Source organism: Neolamprologus brichardi, chromosome 16 (genome assembly GCF_056152115.1).
Source record: "Neolamprologus brichardi isolate AB-2024 chromosome 16, ASM5615211v1, whole genome shotgun sequence".
In the NCBI taxonomy this organism is placed as follows: domain Eukaryota; kingdom Metazoa; phylum Chordata; class Actinopteri; order Cichliformes; family Cichlidae; genus Neolamprologus; species Neolamprologus brichardi.
In genome coordinates this window covers 25,407,332-25,432,952 of record NC_142119.1, presented here as the reverse complement: position 1 = coordinate 25,432,952, position 25,621 = coordinate 25,407,332, and the positions used below count along the sequence as shown (strand labels likewise).

The 25,621-nt window shown below is 39.3% G+C and overlaps 1 protein-coding gene across 2 annotated transcripts; it reads right to left on the bottom strand.

The window, feature by feature from the left end:
• Positions 1–19: 19 nt before the first annotated feature.
• Positions 20–25,287, bottom strand: csrnp3 (cysteine-serine-rich nuclear protein 3). 2 transcript variants are annotated; one of them, XM_006788517.3, is made up of 6 exons: positions 25,033–25,287; positions 24,108–24,147; positions 6,650–6,818; positions 3,799–4,058; positions 3,313–3,609; positions 20–3,119 (listed from the first exon to the last, which is right to left on the bottom strand). In XM_006788517.3, exons 3-6 carry the CDS (start codon positions 6,810–6,812, stop codon positions 1,974–1,976), a joined length of 1,866 nt encoding a protein of 621 aa, XP_006788580.2. In that variant the 5' UTR covers positions 6,813–6,818; positions 24,108–24,147; positions 25,033–25,287; the 3' UTR covers positions 20–1,973. The 2 variants fall into 2 exon arrangements, with proteins under 2 accessions (XP_006788580.2, XP_006788581.2); XM_006788518.3 differs by lacking the exons at positions 24,108–24,147; positions 25,033–25,287 and adding an exon at positions 10,096–10,452.
• Between the last annotated feature and the right edge of the window lie 334 nt (positions 25,288–25,621).

Genomic DNA, 25,621 nt, shown 5'->3' with positions numbered 1-25,621 from the left:
TATTTCAAAATCATGTCAAGTGAAGTTGTCTATCTACAGTTTGAAACCAAACACAATGAAAAAGAAAAATTACCATTTTGTGCAAAACATATGCATTTCACAGAATACGAAATCGAATTAAATAAATCAGGCACATGATGTTTTACAACTCACAACCAGCATGAAACAGAAGACATTTTTTTAAGATAGAGAAGCAATTTACTCAATACAGACTTTTAATAAACCACAATAAATACACATTTCATTATATCATTCGTAATAAATACTGGAACATAAAACCAAACACAGGATTCCCACATGGATGTCATCGTATTAGCCTTCTCACACTGTATGCTTTGGCACAGTTAATCAGAACTATTGGCTTTGCCGATGCCACCGATTGCCTGAAAGCAGTCTGTATACTTCCTTTGTGGCACGTGGCATGACAGGTCCCAGCTACTCAAGTGTCGCACAAAACCACCCAAACTCTTGCGCCGAGTCTTCTGATTATAGTGATGTTGCGGATATTTGCAGCATTGGAAGTGGGACAAATATCAGTATTCATGCAGGAGCAGGGAGCTCAAGGTAACACCAGCATTACAGCAGCGCTGTTTACTGAAGTATTGCAGTCCTCCACTTGTTGAGCAGTCACTTCAATTTCCATCTTGTCTGTGATTTTAAAGGTTATTTATACATTTCTGGTAAATATTCTTTCCGTATCTGGTTGTCATTTTTGATGGCTTACAGGACCCCAGGAGCCCTACTGTGTACTATTTGAAAATAAGTTTTGATTGTCAACCTTGAACATGTTTACCCCTTATAGTTTTAATAACTGTATATTGTTAACCAAACAAACAATGTTTAAAATACAAATATAAAGCACTGTTAAAGTGATGAAATGCCCCATCGGCTGATTTTTACTAAGGATTTTCTGTAGAAGAGAAAATCTGTTTAAACCATTATTCGTACAAAACAAAAATTAAAATCTTTATGGGATTTACGTAAATAAACATCTAAGTTGTTAGATAGTATAATGTTGAAATCCCATAAGCATTACTGGCACATTTCTAGAGGACATATTTTGTCCACTAGACCAGTTACTGTTCAAATTAATTCTGTTTTACTGATAAATATTTCATAGTTTTTGGACATATGTCAAAGTATGACTTCATTAATATCCCTGTATTTAAAAAAAAAAAAAAAAAGTCTTCACATTAAAAATCTTCTTTTATAGTGACACATGCTAATTGTGTTATTCTAAGAGTAAACAGCGGGGAGAAAACTGAAGTCATTTCAAACCAACTGCATGCCACTGGACCCCAACACAGCCCCAACAAGGCTGTGAATTGATTTTGACATTTCTATTGATATCATATTCCAAACATACAAATAAGTTTTCAGGCTTTTTCATGCTTTTCAAAACCATAGAAAAGCATATAATTGTGACAAAAACAAGAAGAAAAATGTACATTATGTATACAACACTTTTTTTTTTTTTTTAATATAAAACAATGGCGTTTTTTCCCAAACATCACTGAGATTCCGAAAACGGCATGCGTATTGTTATCAAAACATTTACAATAAGTATACACATACTTCAAAAACAATAAATAAATTGACAATAAGCCTTTTTTTGCACATTTGACACATATAGCAGACATAGAAAAGTTCCATCTACAGTACAATATCTGCTTAAAACTAGAACTTTACATCTGAAATTACAGGATACATTGCACAGCATGACATAAATTATGCTTTGATGTTTTTTTGATACGTTCGATTTTGCAGTTAAGCACACAATGTACTGGAGACAGCGAAAAGCACCTCAAAGCCTTTTACATAATGAACTTGTGGCTTTATAGTTACAGATGAAAAAGCATTACGGCGCAGTGAATTGCTTTGAAATTTAAGGTCAGATAATCCAAAAAGGCCATGATTATGTCCCTCTTGAAGACGTAATACTACTTAAAGAATACTTAAAAAGGTGAGGCACACTAAATGGCTGTGACCTCAGGGCAGTGGTCTGGTAAAGGCAGGTTCTTAGTGTTGTTTGCTAGTAAGGTCAGGTCAGAATGTCCGTTGAGACTTGACTCTTGTGGTGGCTGCTCAGTTGTCATACATGAGCTGTGACTGCTGTAGGAACTCTGATTGTTATTGTTCAGGTAGTTTTGAAATGGAGCCTGGTTCTCGTTTTCTGCCTGGTCCTCAAACGCCGCTTTGGACAAAACTTTATTCTTCGGGTCAGGTGTATAACAGGTCAGCGGGGTGGTAGGGGCACCACCGCTCAGAGTAAAATGGTGATTGACTGCGTATTGTTCTTCAGCATGATTAGAGTAGTCTGTGTACTGCTCAGCAGTGACGCTGAAAGGTCTCTGGGCCACGTTGCCGTTGGTCGTACTAACTGGATCTTGGAATGCCAAGTTTTCCCCATAAGGTTCACTAGGCTGGCTGGTTTGGCCATTGGAGACGGCGCTCGTGCCCCCCAGCTGATAATACTCAGCCGGAGAGGAGTTCATTAAATAAGTGTTCCCATTAATGTGGTTGTCATGTCCCACAGAGCCATCACTGTAACACAGCACAGAGGATAAGGGCACAACTTCGGTATGAGAAACCGACGGTGTCGTCATGTCGTCTTCAAAATTCTCAGACTTCTCTTCATCATCGTCGTCCCCCTCCTCGTCCTCAGAGTCGCTGTTAGCCAAGCTTTGTGTGCTGGAATCAGACAGCCCGCTGCAAACGCTGCTACTGTCCTCCTCATCGTCCTCATCTTCGTCGTTTTCCTCTTCTTCCTCCTCATCCTCTTCATCTTCTTCCTCGTCTTCCTCATCTAGTGTCTCCTCCATGTCGTCTGCAGCTTGAAGGTGCATGCTGGCCGCCTGTGGAACTGCATCTGACAGAGAGTACTCCAGCCTGTGCTGTGATTGAGCAAAAGGGTTTCCACTTCCCAGGTCGCTTGCTTCGCCGTGGTACCCGTTGGTTGGGGACGGCTGCTGCTGCTGCTCACGACTCTTCTCCAGTTCGAGTTTCATTATAGTGTGCAAGAAATGCGTTCGAACGCGAATGGGATTGAACTCCACTCTTCCAGTTGAATTGCTGCAACCTTCTTTTGTGCAGCCACATGGAAATGACATACGATCCACCTGAAGACAGAAAAGCAAAGAAATGTACAGATTTTGTTTTAAAATAACACGTAAGCAAGTTCTTTCATGTAGTCTATAAATTATTCATGCAAGCACATTCTCTTTAAATGGGCCGCATGTTGGTTTTTTTTTTTTCTGTTTACAAGTCAGAAAATAGAACATGAAGCTACAGCATGTGTGTCATAGGATTTACCTGGCATTTGATCCCTGCAATGCTGCAGGCGCAGGTCTCAGGGTCACAGAAAACCCTGCAATCACAGCCACAGTCTTCTCTGGACATGCGAATAGCCCGAAGTTCATGTTTTTCTTCCACATCAATCTTCTTTACCCCAGAGGAGCGCAGCAGTGCCCGACGCTTTTTAGTGGTAAGAGGCTGCAGGAAGAAGTACTCGTCTACTTCTGTGTTGTCCAGATCAATGTCATCATCAGATATGTCCTCTGCTGTGAGTGCGTTGGCCTCTTCAGACTCCACTGTGCCATTCTTAGTCAGCTTTAAAAACAAAAAGGAAAAAATATTCAAGCAACATCAGCATCAACAATCTGGTTTATTTGAAATGATAAATCATTCAGGAAAAATTCATCACAAACAATGACATCTGCTGAATGTAGGTCATGAAATCCACAGTAAAAAAGATTTACAGGCAGGATTTTGTTCAGAAACTAATAAAAATGCTTTCACCTTGAGTTTGATTGAGTTGAGTTTCTCCTCCTTCAAGTGGTCTCTGAGCATGTCTCTGTGGATCCTCTTCTGCTCTAGGGCAAATTCACCCACAGAGTACTGCCTGATCCAGCTGTGCCTGCTGGACATGCCCAGTGTGCTGCCTCCCTGGCTGGGCACGCTGGTGAAGCCCTGCCGTCGGCTGAAGTAGTACACTGTCACATTCTCAAAATGCACCCTTCTCGTCCGCAAGCGCTTCTCCCTCTTCAATATTGAGTTAGCTGAAAAGGAAAACAGGAAGTCTGAACACAGTACAGTGCATGCATGCAATTCTTGTTTTTGTTGTAAAATGGTTTTGATAATTAACTTGCGCCACGTGGAAAGGATTACAACTCTACTTCAAGAGCTTATAACTTCTAATTTTTTCAAATATATTTTACCATTTTTTCTGCTAGAGTAGAACTATTTTACAGCCATGTAAAATAGCCTCTCTCTTTTATATGTCTACATCTATCTATTATATATAGAGATATAGATATAGATGGATATATAGATATAGACATATAATTTACTATAGCAGTGTAGTGAATTAGCACAGATTTTCATCATGTCTCTGTGCTTCCACTTGGCATGCAAGTCTTTAGTGTGTCTTTTTAAGGAGTGCTCTACGAGGGGGAGGTGCAGAGAAGAGGGCAACACTGGAGCATAAATAATCCCCTGCCTGGCCCAGAGATGGAGAGAGCTGGTTCACAGGAGCAGTGTTCCCAGTATTCACCCCCCTATCAGACAGACAGAACAAATAGAAACCATCTGGTTCCAACAGCTCTCCACCCCATGCAAAAGCAGACAATGCATTTCATTACACGTGTAGAGCTAAGAGAGCAAGACTGCTGAGAAGAGCAGATGAAGCGAAGAGTAGCATTACCTATAAAAACAATAGATAAACAATTAACAGATGTTAAGAGCTATGTAATCAGATTTCATATGATGAATATATTTCATATATGAAATTTGTCCTAACAGGTCTTCTTTTAAATGCCCCAAGACTCTGATCTGACTGTTTCGTGGACACTCTAAAAGAAACAGACTACAGATGTTTTTCTTCTTCTCTGCCCAACACCACAGCAAAGGATGTAAAGCAAAGCCACTCAGGACTTAAGTGTTTCATCCGTCTGCCAAGATACTCAATCACTACATGTGTGTTACTTCACAAGAGCGCTGTCTCCCAGTGCGCAGCTCTCTTGTTGCTATTAGCTGACCTTCGAGGCCCCGGTTACCGGCGGCTGCGGTTGACACAGAGGCCAAGAAGAACCTCAAGAGATGCAGTACAAAACTTCTGTCTCTAAGCCCCCTTACTGAGGAAACGGCCCCCGTCCCTATGTATGTCATTCATACACGCAAAAAGGCATCATCAAAAACTCTTATTTCACATTGTTTTCTTGCTACCTGGCTTAAAAAAAATCTTTTATTTATTTATATATAGCACCAAAATCCCAACAACACACACATCAAAACGCTGTATATTGGAAGACCCAACAATAATAGTAACACCAAATTAACCAAGTAAGCAAACTGTGCAGATACATGGGAACACAAACATGCTGTCCAAATGTGGCTCTTTTCTTTTTTAAGAATCAAATTATTGAGATTTTTCAGCCAGCATCTGAATGTTTTCAATATCCCCCGAAGTATCAATGACCTAGTATTGTTTAATCTATTTCATTCACATTCCATCACATGTCTTTAACCATAAGATTCACATGTGCACAGTGTTCTTTATTAGAAGTGACTTCAGTATCCTTTGAAACCTGGAGAGGAGACGTGTCTTTTGTGGTAGGTTTCTCTGAGACTGATTTCTTTTATTCAAAGTTGTTTTTAAGCCCAGACATACTGTGAGATCTTTTAACAAGGGGGCTCCTCTGAGTCACCTATAAAATCTCAGCTCAAAATTATATTTTTATATCTTTAGTGGCTTCTTCACTTCACTTGTCTACTTGTATCTCACCCCTATCCTATTAATATTGGACTCTAAACTACAGCTGAGGAAACTCATTACTTGACTTACAGAAAAATAATCTGCAAATGTTTCAACAGATTCATCATAAAGAGGTAAATATTTTAAAGTGCATTTGATGATTTCATCTCTCTGTCTAGAAATGTGCTGGGGGTTTTTGTTATTTACATATATTTTGAACTGAATATGTTTTATTTTTGCTGATTTTATATTTTAAGAAAAGACTAATAAAGAGTTACACTGGGATCTAGAAATCGTTTTATCTATTTTAAAGACTAAACAATTAACTGATTAGTCAGCTGATTTCAAACAATTAATAATGCATAACCCACTATGCATGAGTCTGTTCTCAACGGGGCTGCTCTCATTAAAAACAAACAAACAAAAAAACTAGATTGCAATAAGCAATCATTATTTAAAACAATAAACTTGTTTTTAGATACGTTAGATGGATATTGCATTTACATGTGCAGCACCAGCAATGTTGCACTCATGCAGCTTGATACAAAATCAGCTATTTCCTCTGGCTGGGCCAGTACACTGATGATGTTACTAATGAGGGAGGCTGCCTGTGCATGCTTCCCTTTTATTACAGCACCAGACTCTTTGCCTCCTCTCCTCTCTAATGCACAGCCATGACTGTAAATTCATATTACATTCCGCTATCGACAGACATGCACATTTGTCTTCTTTGAGTAGCATCCTGCAATAACTGTAGGCTGCAAAATAAGGCTGGCTCAGATTTTGCGTAAAAATCCCTTTCAGTCCTTTAGCTTTGTCTATCACGAGGCAAAATGAAGACATTAATCTTACTGTCACTGAATATAATGCACAAATTTAAAAGATGCAGGCACTCACAGGTGAAAGGGCCTGAAGCGGAGGGGTTGACACTGTCGCTGCTATCCCCGCTCTCACTGTAGGAGACCTCATCATCAGATTCCCGCACGGAAGAGCACGGGGAGGAGGAGGCTTCCACCTCCTCAAATTTCCTCTTCAGTATTCCGCTCATGGCCCGCTGCATCTGCACCTGAAACCGACAGACAGCAGAGGGGCCACACATTATTTAATATCCAGTTCGGAGCCCTCATAATCTTCAACTCGCTCAATTAGCCACCAGCCAGACTCTCCCACCATCACTTTCACTCAAACATGCACAAAATCTCCACTGCCACTGTCTCAGCTCCCAGGCACTCTCCTGGCAATTGATCACTTGGCACAAAGGAGCAGAAAAAGAAAGGCGAAAGCTGCGAATTATATACTATGTCTTCCTTACAGGAAGTTCATTCCACTCTCTTTGATTGAGAGGTTGAACAAAAAGAGAAAATGGACCAACTTGTCTAGCGTTTTTACTTGTCAGGTTGAAATTATGTACAATATGCAAAATCTAAGGTGTCTGCAATTTAATTGCTGCTATAAAACACAGAAGTGATTAAAAATATATGCACTGGTCTAAAATGATGGCTTTCTCTTAATACAATACACTAAAATTTTCACTTGCATGGGATGTGGAATTTTAATACAAGTGCAAACCCAAAGATGTTCATTTTCATGTACAAGTATGAGAACAATTTCATGTCTAGTTTCCTTTTCCCTCTGTCCTATGGGCTAATCGTGCCGCTCTTGTTTTCCTCCATCACTTCTGTTTTCCCACACGTTCAGATTCACCTCATTCAAAAATGTCAACATCAGTACTCTGGTCCACTGAGGTACCTTCTTCAAACAAAACTTAGTCCTTGGTCTTTAAAGTCATTGTAATCTGTCACACTCCCTTTTAAAACGTCAATCGTGCATCACTCTTCCTCTCCTTTTCCACCTCATCTGATTGTCCACCATCAAAATCTAAACCCTGGGACAACCAGTCACTATCTCCAAAAAACCCCAAAAAACAAACAAAACAACTTCAATTTTGCATGTTCCAATTTCCTGCATAAATTTTGTTCCTCTTTTCAAAATGCTCTGCCCTTATTTGGAAAAAAAAAAGAAGGCTCCCTTCAAAAGGGAGCTACAGTTAACTCATATACTTCCTACAGAGGATAAAGAAAAGGCCTCAGGTGAATGCAGTTAGAGCCATCGCAAATTGGAGTGAAAATCTATACTGTGAAAAGCAGTAACTGCTGAAACAGTGTTGAAAAATGCACTCTGTAGTCATGCATCATAAAGCACCGCAAAGATATTAGCAAAAATGGAATAATAGACATGATCACTGCAACAAATCTTCCAGAGAAAGCCGCCACAGCGCTGCTATGAAAACATATTTTAAACATGAGCTCTACAGTAATATCGGACAGCAATGTTATGCACAGTAGGTTCAGCTGGCTGTTTGTGGTTAGCATGTCATGCTGTGTTGTAGTGTTGCAGACCACTTCAATGTCAACTGAGAGGGTCCATTAACTCCCCTGAGTGATGATGCAATTAGACAAATAAACAAGAACAAGCTCATCAGTCAAATAAAATAAAACTAATTATGATTACAGAAACTGGCTCTACGACACTGCAATAACTATTAGTTGCTCCTTTTTCCTTCTTTTTTTGGATAAATATCCTGCCATTATTCTTTAGTGTGTAATTAATGGCCTGCAACATTGTAGTACTTGTTTAGTGGTAATCAGTATTTACATGACATTGTTAAAATGTTGTTCCTAATCATAGTAAATTACTTGTTTTCCCTGCTTTAACAGCAGTAGTTGGAACGTCATGTCACATTTCAAAATAAGGCCAGTGAAATAGTGCTGCAGTAGCACAGCAAGGATTGCTATGACTGGCAGCTTTTCCCTTGCTGCCTTTTTCTCTGAGAACCTGGAATCAGTAAAGACAGTGTGCATCTTCACCCAGTCCCACTTCGTCTATCTGCCAGAGCAGCTTGTGGGGGAGTTCCATTCACAGACAGCCTCAGTGATTCATCTGGGCTCTGCTATCAAATCATTACAGATGCAAATGCTGCCTGAGAGACATGCTGCCTGTGAAAGAGGTGGAACCCAGAGAGGACTAGCACTGCCAGCAAGAGGGTCATTGTTCCCGGGAGGATGTGCTTGTTCAGTGCAGTGACATGGCAACACCAGCATTTGGAGAACCTCCAGAGTCAACAGCTCTACCTACAACTAAGGAATGTGAGGCGTCCTCCATCTGGGAGAATGTGAAGAAGAGAGGAGTCAGTCAGGGTAACCTCACTGAAAAGATTTCTCACCAAAGAGAAATATATATTTATTTATTTTAAATAGAAATGGGAGTCTGTATCCTGAGCTTGTAGATTAAAAAAAGTGAATGAATGGCTGACAGGAAACTCAAGATTAAAATACTCAGTTTTATTACAAGAATAAGATAACTGAAGACAGACTAGATTACACGAGCCTGCCCTGTGATATTTTACATTTTCATTAACAGAATCTGCTGGTCTCAAATCAAAAACAGCAAAGAAACTGGTTTACTTCACAATCCGCTTAATTTGTCAGCCAACAGGAATGGAAATTTCCACCAGAAATGACCTGTGCAATTTTAGTCCATTTTCTACTGAGGGTCCTAATTAGACACTATTGTTGGAAACCTATTCGTATGCTTAGCCCATAGATGAGGCTGCACTAGGCTTTGATACCAAAAGTGGTTTCCATGGAGATTCTAATGTACTCTCACAACTAGTGCTTTCCTATATGACATGGCAATGTTTCCAGTCTAACATACTGTGTACAATAAAACTCTGACGTTTATACACAGTTTCTCCTTCAGACGAGTGTATAATAGTTCATCTGTATTCAGCTGTGATGGCATGAAAAGTTAAAATCTTAACACTGCATACAAATGACATCATAAACCACAGAGCTGTGGGTAACATGGGGTGAACCTCTCTCATCGTGGCTAAATAAAAAACAGAGATGGTTGCTGCTCTCCAACAGCTCTTTCTTTGTCTTCACTGTTGCCTTACCACTAATCATGGCTGGGCAGCACACACTATGGTACAAGAGAGAAAATCCCAGAGAAAATAATGCAGCAAAAAAGCCAGCTTGGAAAGCCCCTCCCTGTGTTTGCCTCTGTCGGCACACACATCAACTGTGGAACCCAACTCTTATCCTTAATCAGCTGCGCGCACAGCACTGTAGCACACTTGCATTATGAATACAATTATTTACCCATCATCATTCACAAGGTTCCCACAATAACAATAAGCCGATTTGACAATGCGAAGCTCAAAACACTCATCCCAAGTGATGCCAATAAGCCTGTGGCATCTGGAGCAAGTCATGACACATCAATCCTACAGTGGCCACATTTCACTCCTGTGCATGGCCTGCCCCCTCACAGGAACAACTGACCTGTATCCACTGGCTGAGTGTGACTCCGTTCACCTCTTCTCACAGCAGTACGGCAGCACAGTCACAAATGTGGTTATTCAAAAAAAGTGAAACATGATGAATGAAGAGAGTCCCATTTTGTTTCAGTCCACTGACTTGCAACGACCCCTGAGCTCCACGGGCATGAGAAAAAAGGGTGCAGGAGTGTGAGACAGACTGGTAGTTTTGCTGTTCTGACTGCACTGTCGGTAGCATATGCTTTATTGTTGCAAGATGACAGTCTATCTCATTTTAACTGCCTCTCTCTCTTCTTCTCTTTCTCTGTCTCTTGCTGTCTTTTTTGGCCACACAAAGGCTCATTAGCTGCAGCCGGCTGAAAGGCAGGAGCCTGACTGGAGAAGAGTGGAGCAGAGCAGAGGCAGTCTGTGAGATCACATGGGTGGGATGTCTGAGAGAGAGAGAGGAGGGGGGAGGGAGGGAGAGAGGGGGAGAGAGTCAGGCGTGCCTCTGCTCCTGCTGTCTGCAGATATTTTTACCAACATGAGCTGGAGAGAGGAGGGGGCAGGGAGCAGGGAGTGAGGTGGGAGAGGTATGAGGGGGGGTGAGTAAAAAGGAGAATGAAAAAATATGGGAGAAATTTATAAGGGTCGGTGGTGTGGTGGGGTGGGGTGGGGGGGCGTGGGGGGGGCTATGTGAAAGATGCTGGCCAGTGGGAAAATGTAATGGGGGGGGGGGGGGGGGGGGGGATGCAGAGCACATATCGAGAAGGGAAGGGTGAGGGGGAGAAGGATAATGAGGAAGAAGAGGAGGGAGGGAGAGATGAAAAAGAAACAGAGTGAGGCAACAAAAAGGAAAAGAGGAAATGTTCAAGGCCAAGAACAACACAGCAGAGAAAAATGGGAAAAGAAAGCATTAAACTACACAATCAAAATGTGCTGATTTGTAAAGACTATCCTGGATAAAGGTAGCAAAAATAGATCGTTATCTGTCTGCAAGTAGCTTGGAGCTATAAAGATGCTGTGTACCTGAAAGAGGCTGACAAGTGAGATCCACAGGAAACAAGATTTGTCAGTGCTGTAGAGAGCGTGCTCCTAACACTTCCTATGCCAGGAAGTTCTGCTGAAGAGTCAGTGAGGGCTCGGCTAGTGCAGTCGAGGAGCCACAATATCATTCTCGCACTCAAACGGATCGTATGTCAACATAAAAGTTCTGCACTTCCTCTTACGGGATAGTTTTAAGACAAGAGGCTTTTTTCCCCTCCCAGATAATACAGTAAAACAAACAGCTATTTCTGAACACAAACCCCACATACAGTACAGTGGAAATAATAGTATGTTATAGACTCTGAAAATCTACAACCACAGGACAGACAAATGGTGGAAATATTGAGTTAGCAACATTGTTTGCATCATTGACAATATTAAAGAAATCTTCATACTCCTCAGCTTTTTTTAAGCTATTAATTAAGCTTTTAAGTGGATATTATTTAAATAGTTAGTTAGAGTTAGTTTATACAGTTTCAATTAAACTTATTAGTTGATAATATCATGTCAGTGAGTTTCTGCTGTTTCTTTGATGTGAATTCAAGGAAACAGAACTAATCTGCTCCTGCAATTTTTTGTATTGTCATCTGTGTCCTCGCTGAACCTCAGCTTGACAGCACTGTGCTCCTCCTACTCTACAGATCTCTGTTGTCTCCTCACCTCTTTCTTCCATACTCTGCCACATTATTTTCATGCACATTCAAAGACCACAACTGGTATTTTATGACTTTTCTAACAATGAACTCACATACTACTTAATAAGGAACACGTTTTGTTATTTTATCATGTTTTGGTGATGTTTTAAGACCTGATTGATGATTTTTCCCTTACCATGTAACATGCTACACTATGGAAAACAGCAGTAGCTGCATTAGTAGTAGTATTAGAGTGATTACACTGAGGATTGATATTGAGGGTAAAAATCTTTTTCTAGAATGGAAGTGGTCATTGAATTGGCTCATTTTTTTATATGTGGTTACTTACTGCAGACAGGAAGCCAGAGGAAGAGTACCAACAGTGCAGAGTTTAACAATGCACTCAGAGATTACAGTCCGCCATTATGGTTGAATTAGAAGGACCAAAGAACAAGCAAGCATTTTAACAACTGCACCAGTAAAAAGGTACAAGTAACACACAGACACAACAACAGGGTGACATGTTCAATCTAATAAACCCAGTAAGACAGCGGTCCCCAACCCCCGGACCTCAGACCGGTACCGGTCCGTGAGTCGTTTGGTACCGGGCCGCGAGAGTTGAGGCTCAGGTGTGAAATGTATAGTTTTCAGGGGTTTTATCAGTTTTCAGCGTTATTTTGTTATTGTTTTTATCGTTTACTCGGTTTTCCTTGGTCTTTTCATGTGTGTTATGAATATATTTTTCATATTTTGTTGTATTTATCCACGACACCTTAAAGGCCAGTCCATGAAAATATTGTCGGGCATAAACCGGTCCGTGGCGCAAAAAAGGTTGTGGACCGCTGCAGTAAGACCACAGTCTGGTGAAAAAGCAATATTTCTAATTCTTAACTGCCTTCTTCTAAAAGCAGGACAACAATAACAAAGTTCATTCATTTTTAAATCTGTCATTTTATATTTTGCTGCCTTCATTTTCCTTGATCGAGATAATTTTCTTATTTTTTAAAACATGGATTGCATACATTGCATGGTTACTGTACTGAACTGGAAAACTGCATCTAACCGTATATGCTCTTCTTTGATATAAATGAGCGTACTAATGGAAAGCCTGAACTACTTATCCTCATACTTTGTTAAATATAAAAATGATTGCTCTGCTAACGACTCTGAGAAAATAAATGTCAATGACTTGGCATATAGTGTTATATTGATAGGTGGGCACATGAGAAACACTGATTTATGCCTGCTGGCATCAAATTCTGTGTTGCAAAGCAAGTCTTGAAAGCAAAGCTACTAAATGTACTCTTTTCCATTGTAACCTAAAAAACATCTATATGAATATTTCTGTAAAAGAGGCAAGTGGTGATATACCTACATCAGGTTTTATCTTATTCAAATTCAACATGAAATTTAAATACATCACATTTACACCTTCGGTATTTATGTAATTTTTTTCAAATTAAAGTTCTTTTACAATACCAGTGTATACTACTTCTACCAGTGGGTGTAATATCTATTTATTAATAATAAAGCAAGATTCCTCTCTTAAACAAAAGCTTTGACATATTTCATTACAGTGGTTTGTTCCATCAATTGATCCATTTTCTTCTGCTTATTCAATTTAGGGTTGTGGGGGGTCTGGAGTCTGTCCCAGCTGTCACTGGACGAGCGGCGCAGTACATTCTTTACAGGTTGCCATTCTATCACAGGGCTAACACAGAAAGACAGAGAATCATTCACTCCTACGGCCACTTCAGAATCACCAATTAGCCTAAAAGGCATGTCTCTGGACTGTGGGAGGAAGCAGGAGTTCCCAGAGAGAACCCATGCGCACTCTACACAGAAAGCCTCAGCCAGCCAGTCTATTCAAACCCTGAAATTCCTTCCTATGATGGGACCACTAGCCACCTCATTACTCTTCTATCATTGCTAGAATAAGTAACCTGAAAACACTGACACAGCAACTTATAAAAATCAGGACTTTCTTCAACCTGGATGCCATGGATGTCTTATCTTTGCAGCATGTTTAGCTATATTTTCTACTTTACCAGCTTCTTTCTGAAAATGGGAACAAAGAAACTAACCAACCTGTCCCATTTCCAAATTTTGTTTTTGTTTTGTCAGAACTTAACATGTCATAACAAAATACAATTAATATTTTGGCTGCAACAATAAAAATATGTCCTATTGTTATAATGCATACACATACAATTGTTAGTTTTAGCTGTTCTTATTATCACTTTCTACAGAACGTTTCATGAAATATGCCATTTACAGCCTTATCCATATTCCTTTAATGATTTACCCATGAGCATTATGGATACTGTATATGCTCTTCTATTACATAAAATAAGCCACAGAGTTGGCATTTGTTACACCATTGCACCAGTGATGGTGACCTATATTTGCTCTGACTCCAACAGCCTTTTTCATTTATCTCAATGTAGGAAACTGGAGAATAAAAGAAACTGAAAATATATATAATAAAAAAGAAAGGTTTAAAACAAATGAACTGCCTTAATGCAGCCCTGTTGTAATTATAGACAACATGAAAAGCTTCTACTGTAGCAAATTAAAAGTAAATCATGACATCTTAAAGTCCTGCTTTTTAAATTTAGCAGCTATAGTGGAGTAGGCAAATCACTGTTGCCAGGGCCTTGCAGACAGGACCTGGATATGCATGTTTTCAGTTAACATCCAACATTTAAAACTAACAATTACATAAATTCTTCAGTAATCTCACTAAAACATTTGGCTTTGAACTGTCTGTCTTCATGAAAACATATCAACAATTCGTTGGCAACAGTGGCCATGAATCACAACCTTTATTTGAGGAAAATAGAGTGAACCGAGGATGAATTATTGCACCCACCTTGTTCATCACCTTCATTATAGTCATTATCCTTCTTGGCACCCAACAAAACTATTTCACAGTATGTTTAAATACATAAAGACCAGATGGTTGATTCTTCAGCCTGTCGAAATCAACAATGTCCAAGTATCTCCAAGGTGTACCAGCAGGGCAGATCACAATGTTATCTACTGTCATTCACAACAAGCACTCCAGTGCTTCCATTTTGCTTTTCCAAAGGAAAACAACAATAAAACAACAACAAAAGCAATATGTTTAGTAGATTAAAATTTTCAGTATAGCCTCATATCCAAGTAGTTAGCAGTTTGCTTCCAAAGCTAATACTGACAATTGATGTGAGGGTGCATGAGCAAGCACTACCACTGTTATGTGTTGCAAAAAGAATAAAGAATAGCAAGTCACCCTGTACGCAAGGTGTCCCTCAGGGTTCAATTCTAGGCCCCCTGTTATTTTCACTTTATGTAAATGACTTGCCCAATGTGTGCAAAAATGTGGACACAATTATGTATGCTGATGATACGGTAATTTTTACACAAGCCAAAACTGCTGATGATGCAGCCCATCAGCTTTCATTGGCATTACATGATTTACAAAAATGGCTGAATGACTCATGCCTGTGCCTTAATGTTAAAAAGACCATATCAGTGTTTTTTAGTAAACCTAAAACAACCGTGGCTGCAGTAAAAGTTTGCTTGGGTGCACAAGAACTAATTAATGTTGAGGAATTTAAGTATTTGTGAGTGCTACTAGACTCAAAATTATCCTTTAAAAAACAAGTTAAAAAAGTAGTGAAAACTATAAATGTTAATATACAGAACTTTAGACATAACCGCACATCATTAACCGACACAGCAGCGATTACATTCATGCACTCTATGATACCGGCTCATATTCAATACTGTATTACAAGTTGGTCCTATACAAGCTTTGCTGCTATTGGGCCAATCAAAGTATGCTACAAAAGAGCATTGAAAATATTAGATAAAAAACCTTTTTCATATCACCATTGGCAAATTTTAGATAAATACAAGTTTCTAAATTTTACTAATTTCAAATTATTTAAAATTGCCTGTCTAATATACGAAGCTATACATGGTCTGGCGCCTCCACCAATGAGTGATTTTATTAAACAAAAGTCTAACAGTGCTGCCAGGTCTTGACTGACTCGAGCCACTGTTAGAGGTGATTTTGAATTGACATTTAGACGGACCAGCTTTTTACAGAATGCTCTGTCATATCAGGGAGTGAGCTTCTGGAATAGTCTTCCACAGTCAGTGAGGGAAAGTACAAGTCACCCCTCTTTAAGAGTCACTTAAAAGGAAGGCTGAGGGACACACAAACATGTGATCATGTTTAATAATCATGCTTTATATTAGACGTGAAAAAGAGTTAGTGTATTACAAAAAGGGAAACAACTATTAGTGTAATGGGTCAGTGCAATATCAGGACTGTCAGGGCATGTACAATACTGGGGTTTGTGCAATATAATTGATGTGTTTCTGTTATTGTTATCTATATTGTCCTCTGTGTCCACTCTTCTTGTCATTGTTTGTTCTAGTATAATGTGATCACCGTTTTTGTCCTTGTCACATGACCTGTAAATAATGTCTCTGTATGTTTTTACTAACTTGTGTTTAACACCAACCTGCCAGAGGGTCTGCAGATGGAAATTAGTCCAAGGCTATAATCTGCCATATTTACATTTGTTAAAATGTTCATTAATATGTATTGCCCCTCTTTCTAAATAAAATAAAATAAATAAATAAATAAAATAAAAAGCGTAGAAAGAAAAGTATTTGCTAAGAAAAGACAAAATGAAAAAACACCAGATAAGGTAGGTACCCCACTCACATCTGCAAAGAATGCAAAGATCAAGGCACCACGAAATATGCACATCGGCGCTGATGGAATCACTGGAAAAGCACTTCTTTATGGAGAATAGTTCATAAAGAAACAATACTGAATGATGGATGACTCCAACAGGCAGCAGCAGACAAGGCAGATCGATGTTACATCACCACCACATCTGCAGTGGAACCCATGGTTTCAATGCAGAATAGGTCTCTCTTAGTTGATTCATGGAACAATTTGTATTAGCACAATACAGTGTACCACAACCGGTTGATTAAGGTTAGAAAAGACTGTCATCGTCATTTTGACAGTCTTTTTCTGACAACTTTCTGCAACTTAACTACTTAACCACTGTGCGACATGCATATGTAAGTTGAAGGAGGTAATTACCTCTACATGCAAAGAGCACACACCAAAGATTAATAAAGAAAAATTGAAACCAAGATCCAAAATGGTACACTGTTCATTTCTATGACTGCTCAGTGGGCACATACACTGAAAAGCTTTTTTAAGCATTTTTGAGCTTTTATGTTTTGTGGTATACACAGAAATGTCCCGTGGCTGTTCTACTTACTTACAGTTTTACTGGAATCAAAATGATTACAGAGTGTAATCAGTGCAACAGCCAGTACAGGCCTTTTTTTTTTTTTTTTTATAATAGGAGTTGGCAGAAACCAAAAAGACAAGTGCAGAATGGATTGACAATAGTTAAGAAGCCAAAAATGTGATTCTTGTGAAATGGCCTGATAATAAAGTTATATAGGCTAAGGCTAATTTTGACCAAAAGCTGCCTTAATGACACATACACATACAAAGGTTGCCAAATGGGTTAATAGGGGAAAGGTTGGGTGAGTACAGATCGCATATACGCTAGGAAATCTTGCTTTTTTTATTCTGTCTGCATCCATAAAATGCCCATGATATTCAATATGGCTGGTAGCATCACAGCCTACTAGAATTTCCGCAGTGATGAAGTCCACATTTATACAGCCCAGATGGCTTGGCAGATCGTTTTATTCATTTTTTTCTTTCCATCTTTCTTTCTTGATTATCAGATACATTTATTTTCATTGCAGCAAACTCTGTCTGGGTGACTGAGGGAGCATTCTAGCAGAACCAATTGAGGGGGGATCACAAAGCACAGAAAAATCCTGAAACCACAAAAGATCCTCAGCCATGCAGGCAGTCTGACGTTGTGTTCGAAGTCATCTATCACTGGTGTCACACTCAACCATAAACGGCAACCTTGAAACAGAGAAAGAAAGCTTGGCAAAGAAAGAGAGAGGAATAAATAGATAGAGGCAGAAAGAGAGAGAGACCAGGTCTCAGCTGGACTCCCCCGAGGAGATGCTGTGGCCTGGATGATTATACAGCTACAGATGATGTCAGTGGAGGATCCCTGCCACCGAGTGACACAAATGCAATGCTCACATAGTCCTATTTTTTAAAACGTTTTCTAGATTAGAGAATACAGTAGAATATTTTTTGTGTGGGGTGAAGTGTCGTTTGTCCTAAATAAACATACTCAGTAATAAACATACTAATTTCCATTCTGTACTTGGAGACCACACAGTCACGGGGATCACACACCAAACATAATCAATACATTGGGTGGTTAGAATAAAAAAAAAGAACTAAGGTGTTGCAGTGTAGTCTACCTTTTTCAATTTACCAGTGACAGGACTAATGCTTGCTAGGGAGTTGTCTAGATAATCATAAAAAAGTGTACAGTTAGCAGGAAGGGAAAAAAAAACAGCTACTATCTGGGTTTGGAGTTTTGTTGCTGTTCCTTTTTTTCTTCCTTTTTACAGAAAAAGAAAATAAGTCATTATAAGTTGTCTTTTTTATATAATGGAACTCTCTTAGATCATGGAGCTGTTTAATATATAAAAAAATGATGTGCAAACGCTGCAGTCAAGCTTAAGCTTTGTTATAGTTGCAGTTGGTCTGCCATGACACAGGTTAGGCGCAGAGCAGTAAGCAAACATCTCATAATTTTTCCATTGCGGTGCAATAAAGGTCAGGTGGACCAATTTTGCAAATAATTGATCCGTTGTCAAATAGAGTCGTTCGCATTCTCAATCATCTTTGAAAGACGTACACAAGAATGCACATGAGGTGGGGGAAAAAAAATATCCCCAATTAAACACAAAGGAATCCGTTTAAGGAAATGTTGCGACATCTACAGATTTATGCAAATGAGACTTCGCATGCGCTCTGTACATTTGTTAACTTGCACTTGCCTCGGGCTGCAGACAGATCTGCTTCACACACGAAAAAAAAAAAAGGGGGGGGGGGGTGGGGTGGGGTGGGGGGAGTTAGAAGAAAGAGAGGGGAAAGGCAGGGTAAGGGGAGAGGGAGTGTAGCCCACTGCTCAGCACTCAGCACACGGAGGAGCTACAGCCTGGTGATGCCTGCTGCAGCCTCTGCAGCTACAGTACAACCCGATGTTGGGAATCATTGATCCGTTCTTCCTCCTTGTACAAGAATACAGGAAGCATGGATCCTGATTAAACGCATGGGTCGACAGAAAAGGGTGCTCTAATGTAGCACATTTAAATGCACCAGTATTCAGTCACAAAGAGGTGGAAATAATTGGCAGTCATACGAATGACTGTAATTATTATTGTTGCAAATTACGGTTGGGAATATTCTAGGTATAGCTTCATGGGAGCTTCACACCAAACAGTATTAACAGTGTTTTAATAAAGCAAAACTACAGGACTGAACTGAAACTGAATCTTTAAGAAAACATCTCACGATAACTCCTTTTGTTGTTGTTGTTGTTTAGTGTTAATGATCAAAACACAGCACAGCAGACAAGTATGAAGACGAAGACGCTCCACATTCAGACTGATGTTTTGATTTGCTGTAATTCAAGTCTCACACTGTGGAGGCACAATCAGGTACCCTCACCCTCACGTCAATCACAATGATGAGCTAAATTATTCATGCCTCTATATTTTATTTATGACTGTATTTTCCCATGCCTCCTGAAAGTTCGCAAAAGCCGGTTTGTTGGCAGACACAGAGCTGCCGAAGCATTTCATAGAGACAGGGCTGCTTTTATCTTTCACGCAGGCTGGGAAAGCTGTGGGATGTGGAGTTCATATTCTGCAGACAAGCCTTATCATTTATATATAGCCAGTATCATGTTGAGATCTTGAATAATTTTTTATATGCAAAGCATTCACACTGTTATCTGAGAAAAACGGTTAAGTAGGCCAGCTTTGAATGCAATTACTATATGTGGTGACTTTGAGTAAAAGAAAAAAAAATGACACAAAATATCTCTTGAGAGAAATATGTATTAATTAGCATCCAGGATACACACCTAATTAAATTTTGTTTTAAGGTGTTGTTAGTTAGGATTATAAATTCTTATATAACACTTTTAATTTATAATATATATTTCAAATAATATATCCTAGGTTTCACTGAGAGTAACTCCACCACAGACATCCATTCACAGATGCCGTCTTATGTACACCAGTTCAACTGTTATTAAACACAAATATCTGATCAGCCAATCACACGGCAGCAACTCACTGCATCATGCAGCAGAAGACACATCGTTTGCCATTCTTATCAGCTAAAAACAGGGAACTGAAGCTACAATTCAGACCAAAATTGGACAACAGAAGCTTGACAAAATGTTGCTTGGTCTGATGAGTCTCTGACGAGTTCTGCTGCAACATTCAGATGGTAGTGGTGTAATGTGGGGGATATTTGTTTTGGCATACTTTGGCCCTCTTAGTACCAACTGAGCATTGTTTAAATGCCACAGCCTCTCTGAGTACTGTTGCTGACCATCCATCCCTTCATAACCACAGTGTACCCATCTTATGATAGCTGCTTTCAGCAGGATAAAGCACCATGAAACTCAAATCATCTTATCACAGTCCCTCCAGCAGAGCATCTTTTGGATATGATGGAACCATAGATTTGCGTCATGGACACGCAACCAACAAATCTATAGCAGCTCTCTATAGCAATGCTCTCATATCAGTATGGACCAAAATCTCTGAGGAAGTTTTCCAGCACTGCGCTGAACGCCACAAAGAATTCTGAAGAGGGTCCAGCTGGTACTAGCAAAGTGTACTTAACAAAGTGACTAGTGAATGTGTATTGCTAGTCACATGTAGTTCCCACCTTTTGACATAAAGACATTTATATTCTAGATTCTGCCATTCACAATTATAGGAACATATAATATGCAAATGATTTAACCCAGCTTTATAACCAAAAATAGCACAAAGACACCATATTGGGTTTTATATGTAAAATATATGCTCATGCAGTATGGTGGTGCAGTGGTTAGCACTAAAAAGAAGATCCTGGGTTTGAATCAAGATGCCAGTTAGGGCATTTCTTCATGTTCTCCCTGTGCCTGTGTGAGTTCCTCAGCCAATCACACCACTCCAAACACATGCTTGTTAGGCTAATTGGTGATTCTGAATTGACCATAGGTGTGCATGCTTGTCGGTCTCTGTGTTAGCCTTACAACAGACTGGCAGCCTGTCCAGTGTGTACCCTGCCTCTTGCGCTGTGACAGGATTCGGTTCTACTGCAATCCTAAATTGTATAAGCAGAAGAAAATATTTGGATGGGTGCTCATTTTAAAATTGAAGCCAGCAACACATTTCTCACAAGTTGAGAAAGAGCCAACAAAACACACAGATACATACCTGATGTAAATATCAGTAAACAAAGCTTGTAACTACATCTTGAAAACACTCCAACAAGCAAGGAAATAAATATAAGTTCTTCATTTAAAAATTATGGAGGTGCTCTCCCCTCGAGAGGTTGGCAATATCCCATAGTTTAGAAGCCACTGCTGCTATGTGGTGGTGCGTTAGTGTGTATAGGAGGTGCACTTTACTGTACACATATGTGATAGCACCAGTTAATGCTGAATTATATCAAGCACATATGCTGCCATCCAAATGTCTTATACCATACATATATGGTACATATATAGGCCTTACTTATATATCATAAGTAAGGCCTTGCTTATTTCAGTATGCGGAATAATACCAAACCACATTGTGTGTCAAGGTGCTAATCCAGTCTGTCACCTGTCAGCCATTCACAATATTATGAAATGAAAACTGCTCCAAAGGACTGCTGAGCTTTCGAGCAGCTGAAAAACTATATCAAGCAAAAATAGGGAAACATTTTGCTTTTAAAAGTACAGGAATTGGTTTCTTCAGTTCAGAAAGATGATGCAACACAGACGCAAACATGCCAAAGTCTCAACTTTAAAAAAAACTTCTTTTTTTTTTTTTTTTAAACATCGCCATTTCTTAATTTCTACATTTGCTACATTTTTCCACCATTTTCATGTAAACATAGCCTCTTAATGATTTGGAAATGATTGTTTTCTCTTTTCAATTGTCGTTTTACATGAAAAAAACAGCACTTATTTTCAATTAAAACTGAAATATAACCTGTAGTAATGAAATGAAATGTAAAGTTAAAGCACATAATTACAGGCTCACTTAATTCACTTAATTCTGTTGAAATGGCTGCGTTCACACTGGATATATAAAAGCATTTATGCAATGGTTTACTTTTCACTAACAAATAAAACTCATTAAGCCAGAAAGATGCGTCTTCTTTTTTTTTTCTTGACATTCGATTAGCTGGCGACAGACATAAGATTCCAAATAGGTGTCATGGCAACATCTCAAGAGAGCACAATCCTGAACCGTGAAAACTCGGCACAGTGCAGCCAGAAAGGAGCCAAAGACACACACAAAAAAATCACTTCAAAAGCTTCTAAATTGGAACCACAAACCCTGCTGAGGGACACAAAGCTGCTATGTAATCTAAAAGGTTGATATTAGTTCAGACTCCATTCTTTCTATTCAAGCTGTCGATGTTATGATTTAAATTCTGTGTTTGTGAAGAAGAGAGGCATCAATTAACATGTGCAATTAATGAAAAAAAGGCATTCGACAACATGAGGAAGGCAGAATTACTGAGTAAGCCAATTGGTTTTTGTTGCCAGAAAGTAAACTGTGTATAACATACAATAAAGACACCAAAAAAATGTTACTTTTTCTAATTCTTGCAATGTACACGCACCTTTTATATCTTCTGTTTGTGTGGCAACTAAGGAAAGGCTGTCTAGTGTGTCCGTATATTGTAAATGAGCTGCATGAAGACGTAGTTTATATATAAAGTAATGTATTTATTTTGAGAGTGTTATTTTAAATTTAAATTTAAATTTAGTGTTTAGCCTGATGGGAATGGGAGGGTGGATGACTTTTTTCAGATATTTCGGAAACCTTGGAAAATAGAAAAAAAAAGAGAGAAAGAATTGCACATAGTCCAAAAATTACAATGTTAATGAAGAATTAACAGAAATGAGAGGACTGAAAAGCAAAATAATACATTTTGAATTTCAGCATATTCTTTGATTTTTGTTTAACAAATACTTAAAAAAAAAAAACCAACAACCCACAAACTTGTTAATCCTCAATGCAACAGCTTAGAGTTTGACCCTTAACCCAACTCAGAACATCTCGCCTAACCTTAAGGTCAAATTTAAAGCCACAAATTCCTGCTGTTAAAAGGACACAAAATAGATTTAAACGTGCATGTGAACTTTGTGTGCAGACAGCTCACACACACCAGCCTCCTGCTGAGAGACTCCTCTAAGTGCTGCTAAGCCATCACACCTTTCTTGCGAATCTTCAATGGACTACATTTACTGTTATCGAGCTTTAGCCATCTGTGCTACAGTATGTAATACCAGCATGGCTGAATCAGTTATTCAAATAAGCCAGCTTAATGATACAGCTTTTCACAAGTAAATACATCTACTTAATGTTTCAGTGTCCTTTCACTCTGTGCCACATGTACTAATTAAATTCTGTTCCTCTGAGGACTGGATGCTGATCGGCTGAAACAGATGGATTGAGGAAGAAAAATACACAGACACAAGAAGAGAGGCCCCATTCCCCAAACACACACTCGCACACATGCACACACACACACACACACTCACACAAAACCCACCTCCTCACCTTTCAGATGTCAACCGCAAATATGAAAAATGGTTGCATGTACAGTACATGGCCGCATGCTTGGACACGGCTACAAACTGTTGGATTTTTGACTAAAAAAAGACTGGCAGATGAACAATAAAGAAGGCTGTGCTGGATAATGATGCTGCCATGTTCAAGTCTGATGTAAAAAAAAAAAAAAAATCTGACAGTTCAAATAAGGATAGATTTGCGTTACATACAAATACATTAGAGCTGCATGGTGAGGTCTTTGTTTGCTCTTTTTGATTGGGGATTTATTGAGAAAAAATAAAGACGAAACATGAAAAATAGCATATTCTATAAAGAATATGTCCCCTTTTCATCACAGTGATATCAGAGGCATCTCTCTCTAGTATAAACCAAAAAGAATAGCGCAGCTGTCTGTATTCACTAAACACTGTTGTCTGCATCAACATCACATCATATCTTGTTATTAGAGGGTCTTTTGTGGCAGCATAGCAACAGTTGTGTGAGCTTTGAGCACCGTCTATTTCACAGGCATTGATTCAGTATGTTAATGTGTTGTGAAAACTGGCAATATGATGTTTCAAATAGCATAAGCAAGATTTTCTCTTACCTTTAACTAGAATATCAGACTGCAACGACCCGCTTCTGTTCTGTAAGGAATAAAGACGAGAGATGTGCATAGTATTTGATCCTCTGCAGCAAATCTAATCTGTCTTTAGGAAAGCTAGAAAATCTATAGAGACTGTGCAAAATGTGCCCTTAAGAAATATGTTTTTATGGAGTTTGCTGTATCATCTGATGTAAAGTGCATCACAATATTTACTATTTTTTTCTCCTTTCTTGTTGTTATCACACCAGCCGTACACAGGCTTCGCCAGGGAAACTTTGCCATATCAGCACTGACATATGAATGATTGATTGACAGAGCTTTATCTAAATCTCTTTGTGAGCTACTCTTTCCTTTTATAGTTGGGAGGCAGAGGGGAGGTGGGGGTATCCCTGGGGAGGAAGGAGGGGAAGAGCCTCGCTGCCTCCCCTGCCTGTTCCGTACAAGGCTCTGCAGGGGACTAGACTCTCTTCCTCTAGCAGTCCACAAGAGAGGACAGTTGGCCATATACCAGTCTGCCTGTGTTGCACACATGTGCTCACTCAAAAGTGACGCACAAAAAGGAGCTCATAGTATTTTTTTTTAATCTAAACACTGAGCTGAACTCTTTGTGCGCAAAACGTTTGAGCAATAAAATGGACACCAGTTTAATTTGAAGAAAAAGTATTAAATCGCTCCTAAATTTTAATGGCTATTTAGTTGTAGCAGATGTCCTAAGCAGAGTGACTGTTGAGCTGTGATGCCCAGTGTAGTTAAACAAATGTACCATCCAGTGCACTGACAAACAGCAGGCAAACGTAAAATCGTCAATTTACCTCAGGAAATAGTAAAAAGACGTGAGCAACAAATATAATCCGTCTGTCCGTAATTTCATCAAATATGCAAGTGTTCAAATATAGGCCTGTTACCTGTGATTGATAATACTCACCATTCATTTCGTTACTATCATCAGTATCCAGTCAGTCAATGACGCCCTTTTCTCAATGGATTTCACAGTTTTGCCCCCAGCACCATGTCACGGCTTTGCCTCTGCGGAAATCACCCACCAGTGTGAGACCGTTAAACCCGGCCCCGGATTCCCGAATGATACTGGAAGTATCGGCACAACTGAGGTGTACAGCGGTGCTTAGACAGGCACTCCTTCCGGCTGCTCGGAGAACAATGGTGCAGCATCAGACTCACAGCTTCACGGCCAACGTGACTTACTCCGTCCAATCAAGGTTTTATAAACCAGGAATCAGCCGCAGAGCGCTGCTGCTGCCTGCCCACTGGAGCCTCAATGCAAATCGCCTTGTATCACTAGTGGAAAGACTGTGGCCGTAAAAGGTGTGTTTGTGGATAAAACATATCAGGAGATATTAGAGTGCTTATAATCCAGGCAGAGTTCCTGAAATGATGCTAAAACTGAAAGAAAAATAAATATAGCCTAAACACTTCTCACACTATTATCACCAATACGTGTACAACCATATAATATTTTACCATAAATGTAGTCTAGAAATATAAATGTACCTTTG

Excerpts from the sequence above, each read along its gene's own strand:
- csrnp3 (XM_006788517.3), bottom strand. The coding sequence starts at position 6,812 with ATGCAGCGGGCCATGAGCGGAATACTGAAGAGGAAATTTGAGGAGGTG. Across the intron at positions 3,610-3,798 it reads TCAACTCAATCAAACTCAAG|CTGACTAAGAATGGCACAGT; the intron begins GTGAAAGCATTT and ends TTGTTTTTAAAG. Across the intron at positions 3,120-3,312 it reads TTGCAGGGATCAAATGCCAG|GTGGATCGTATGTCATTTCC; the intron begins GTAAATCCTATG and ends TTCTGTCTTCAG.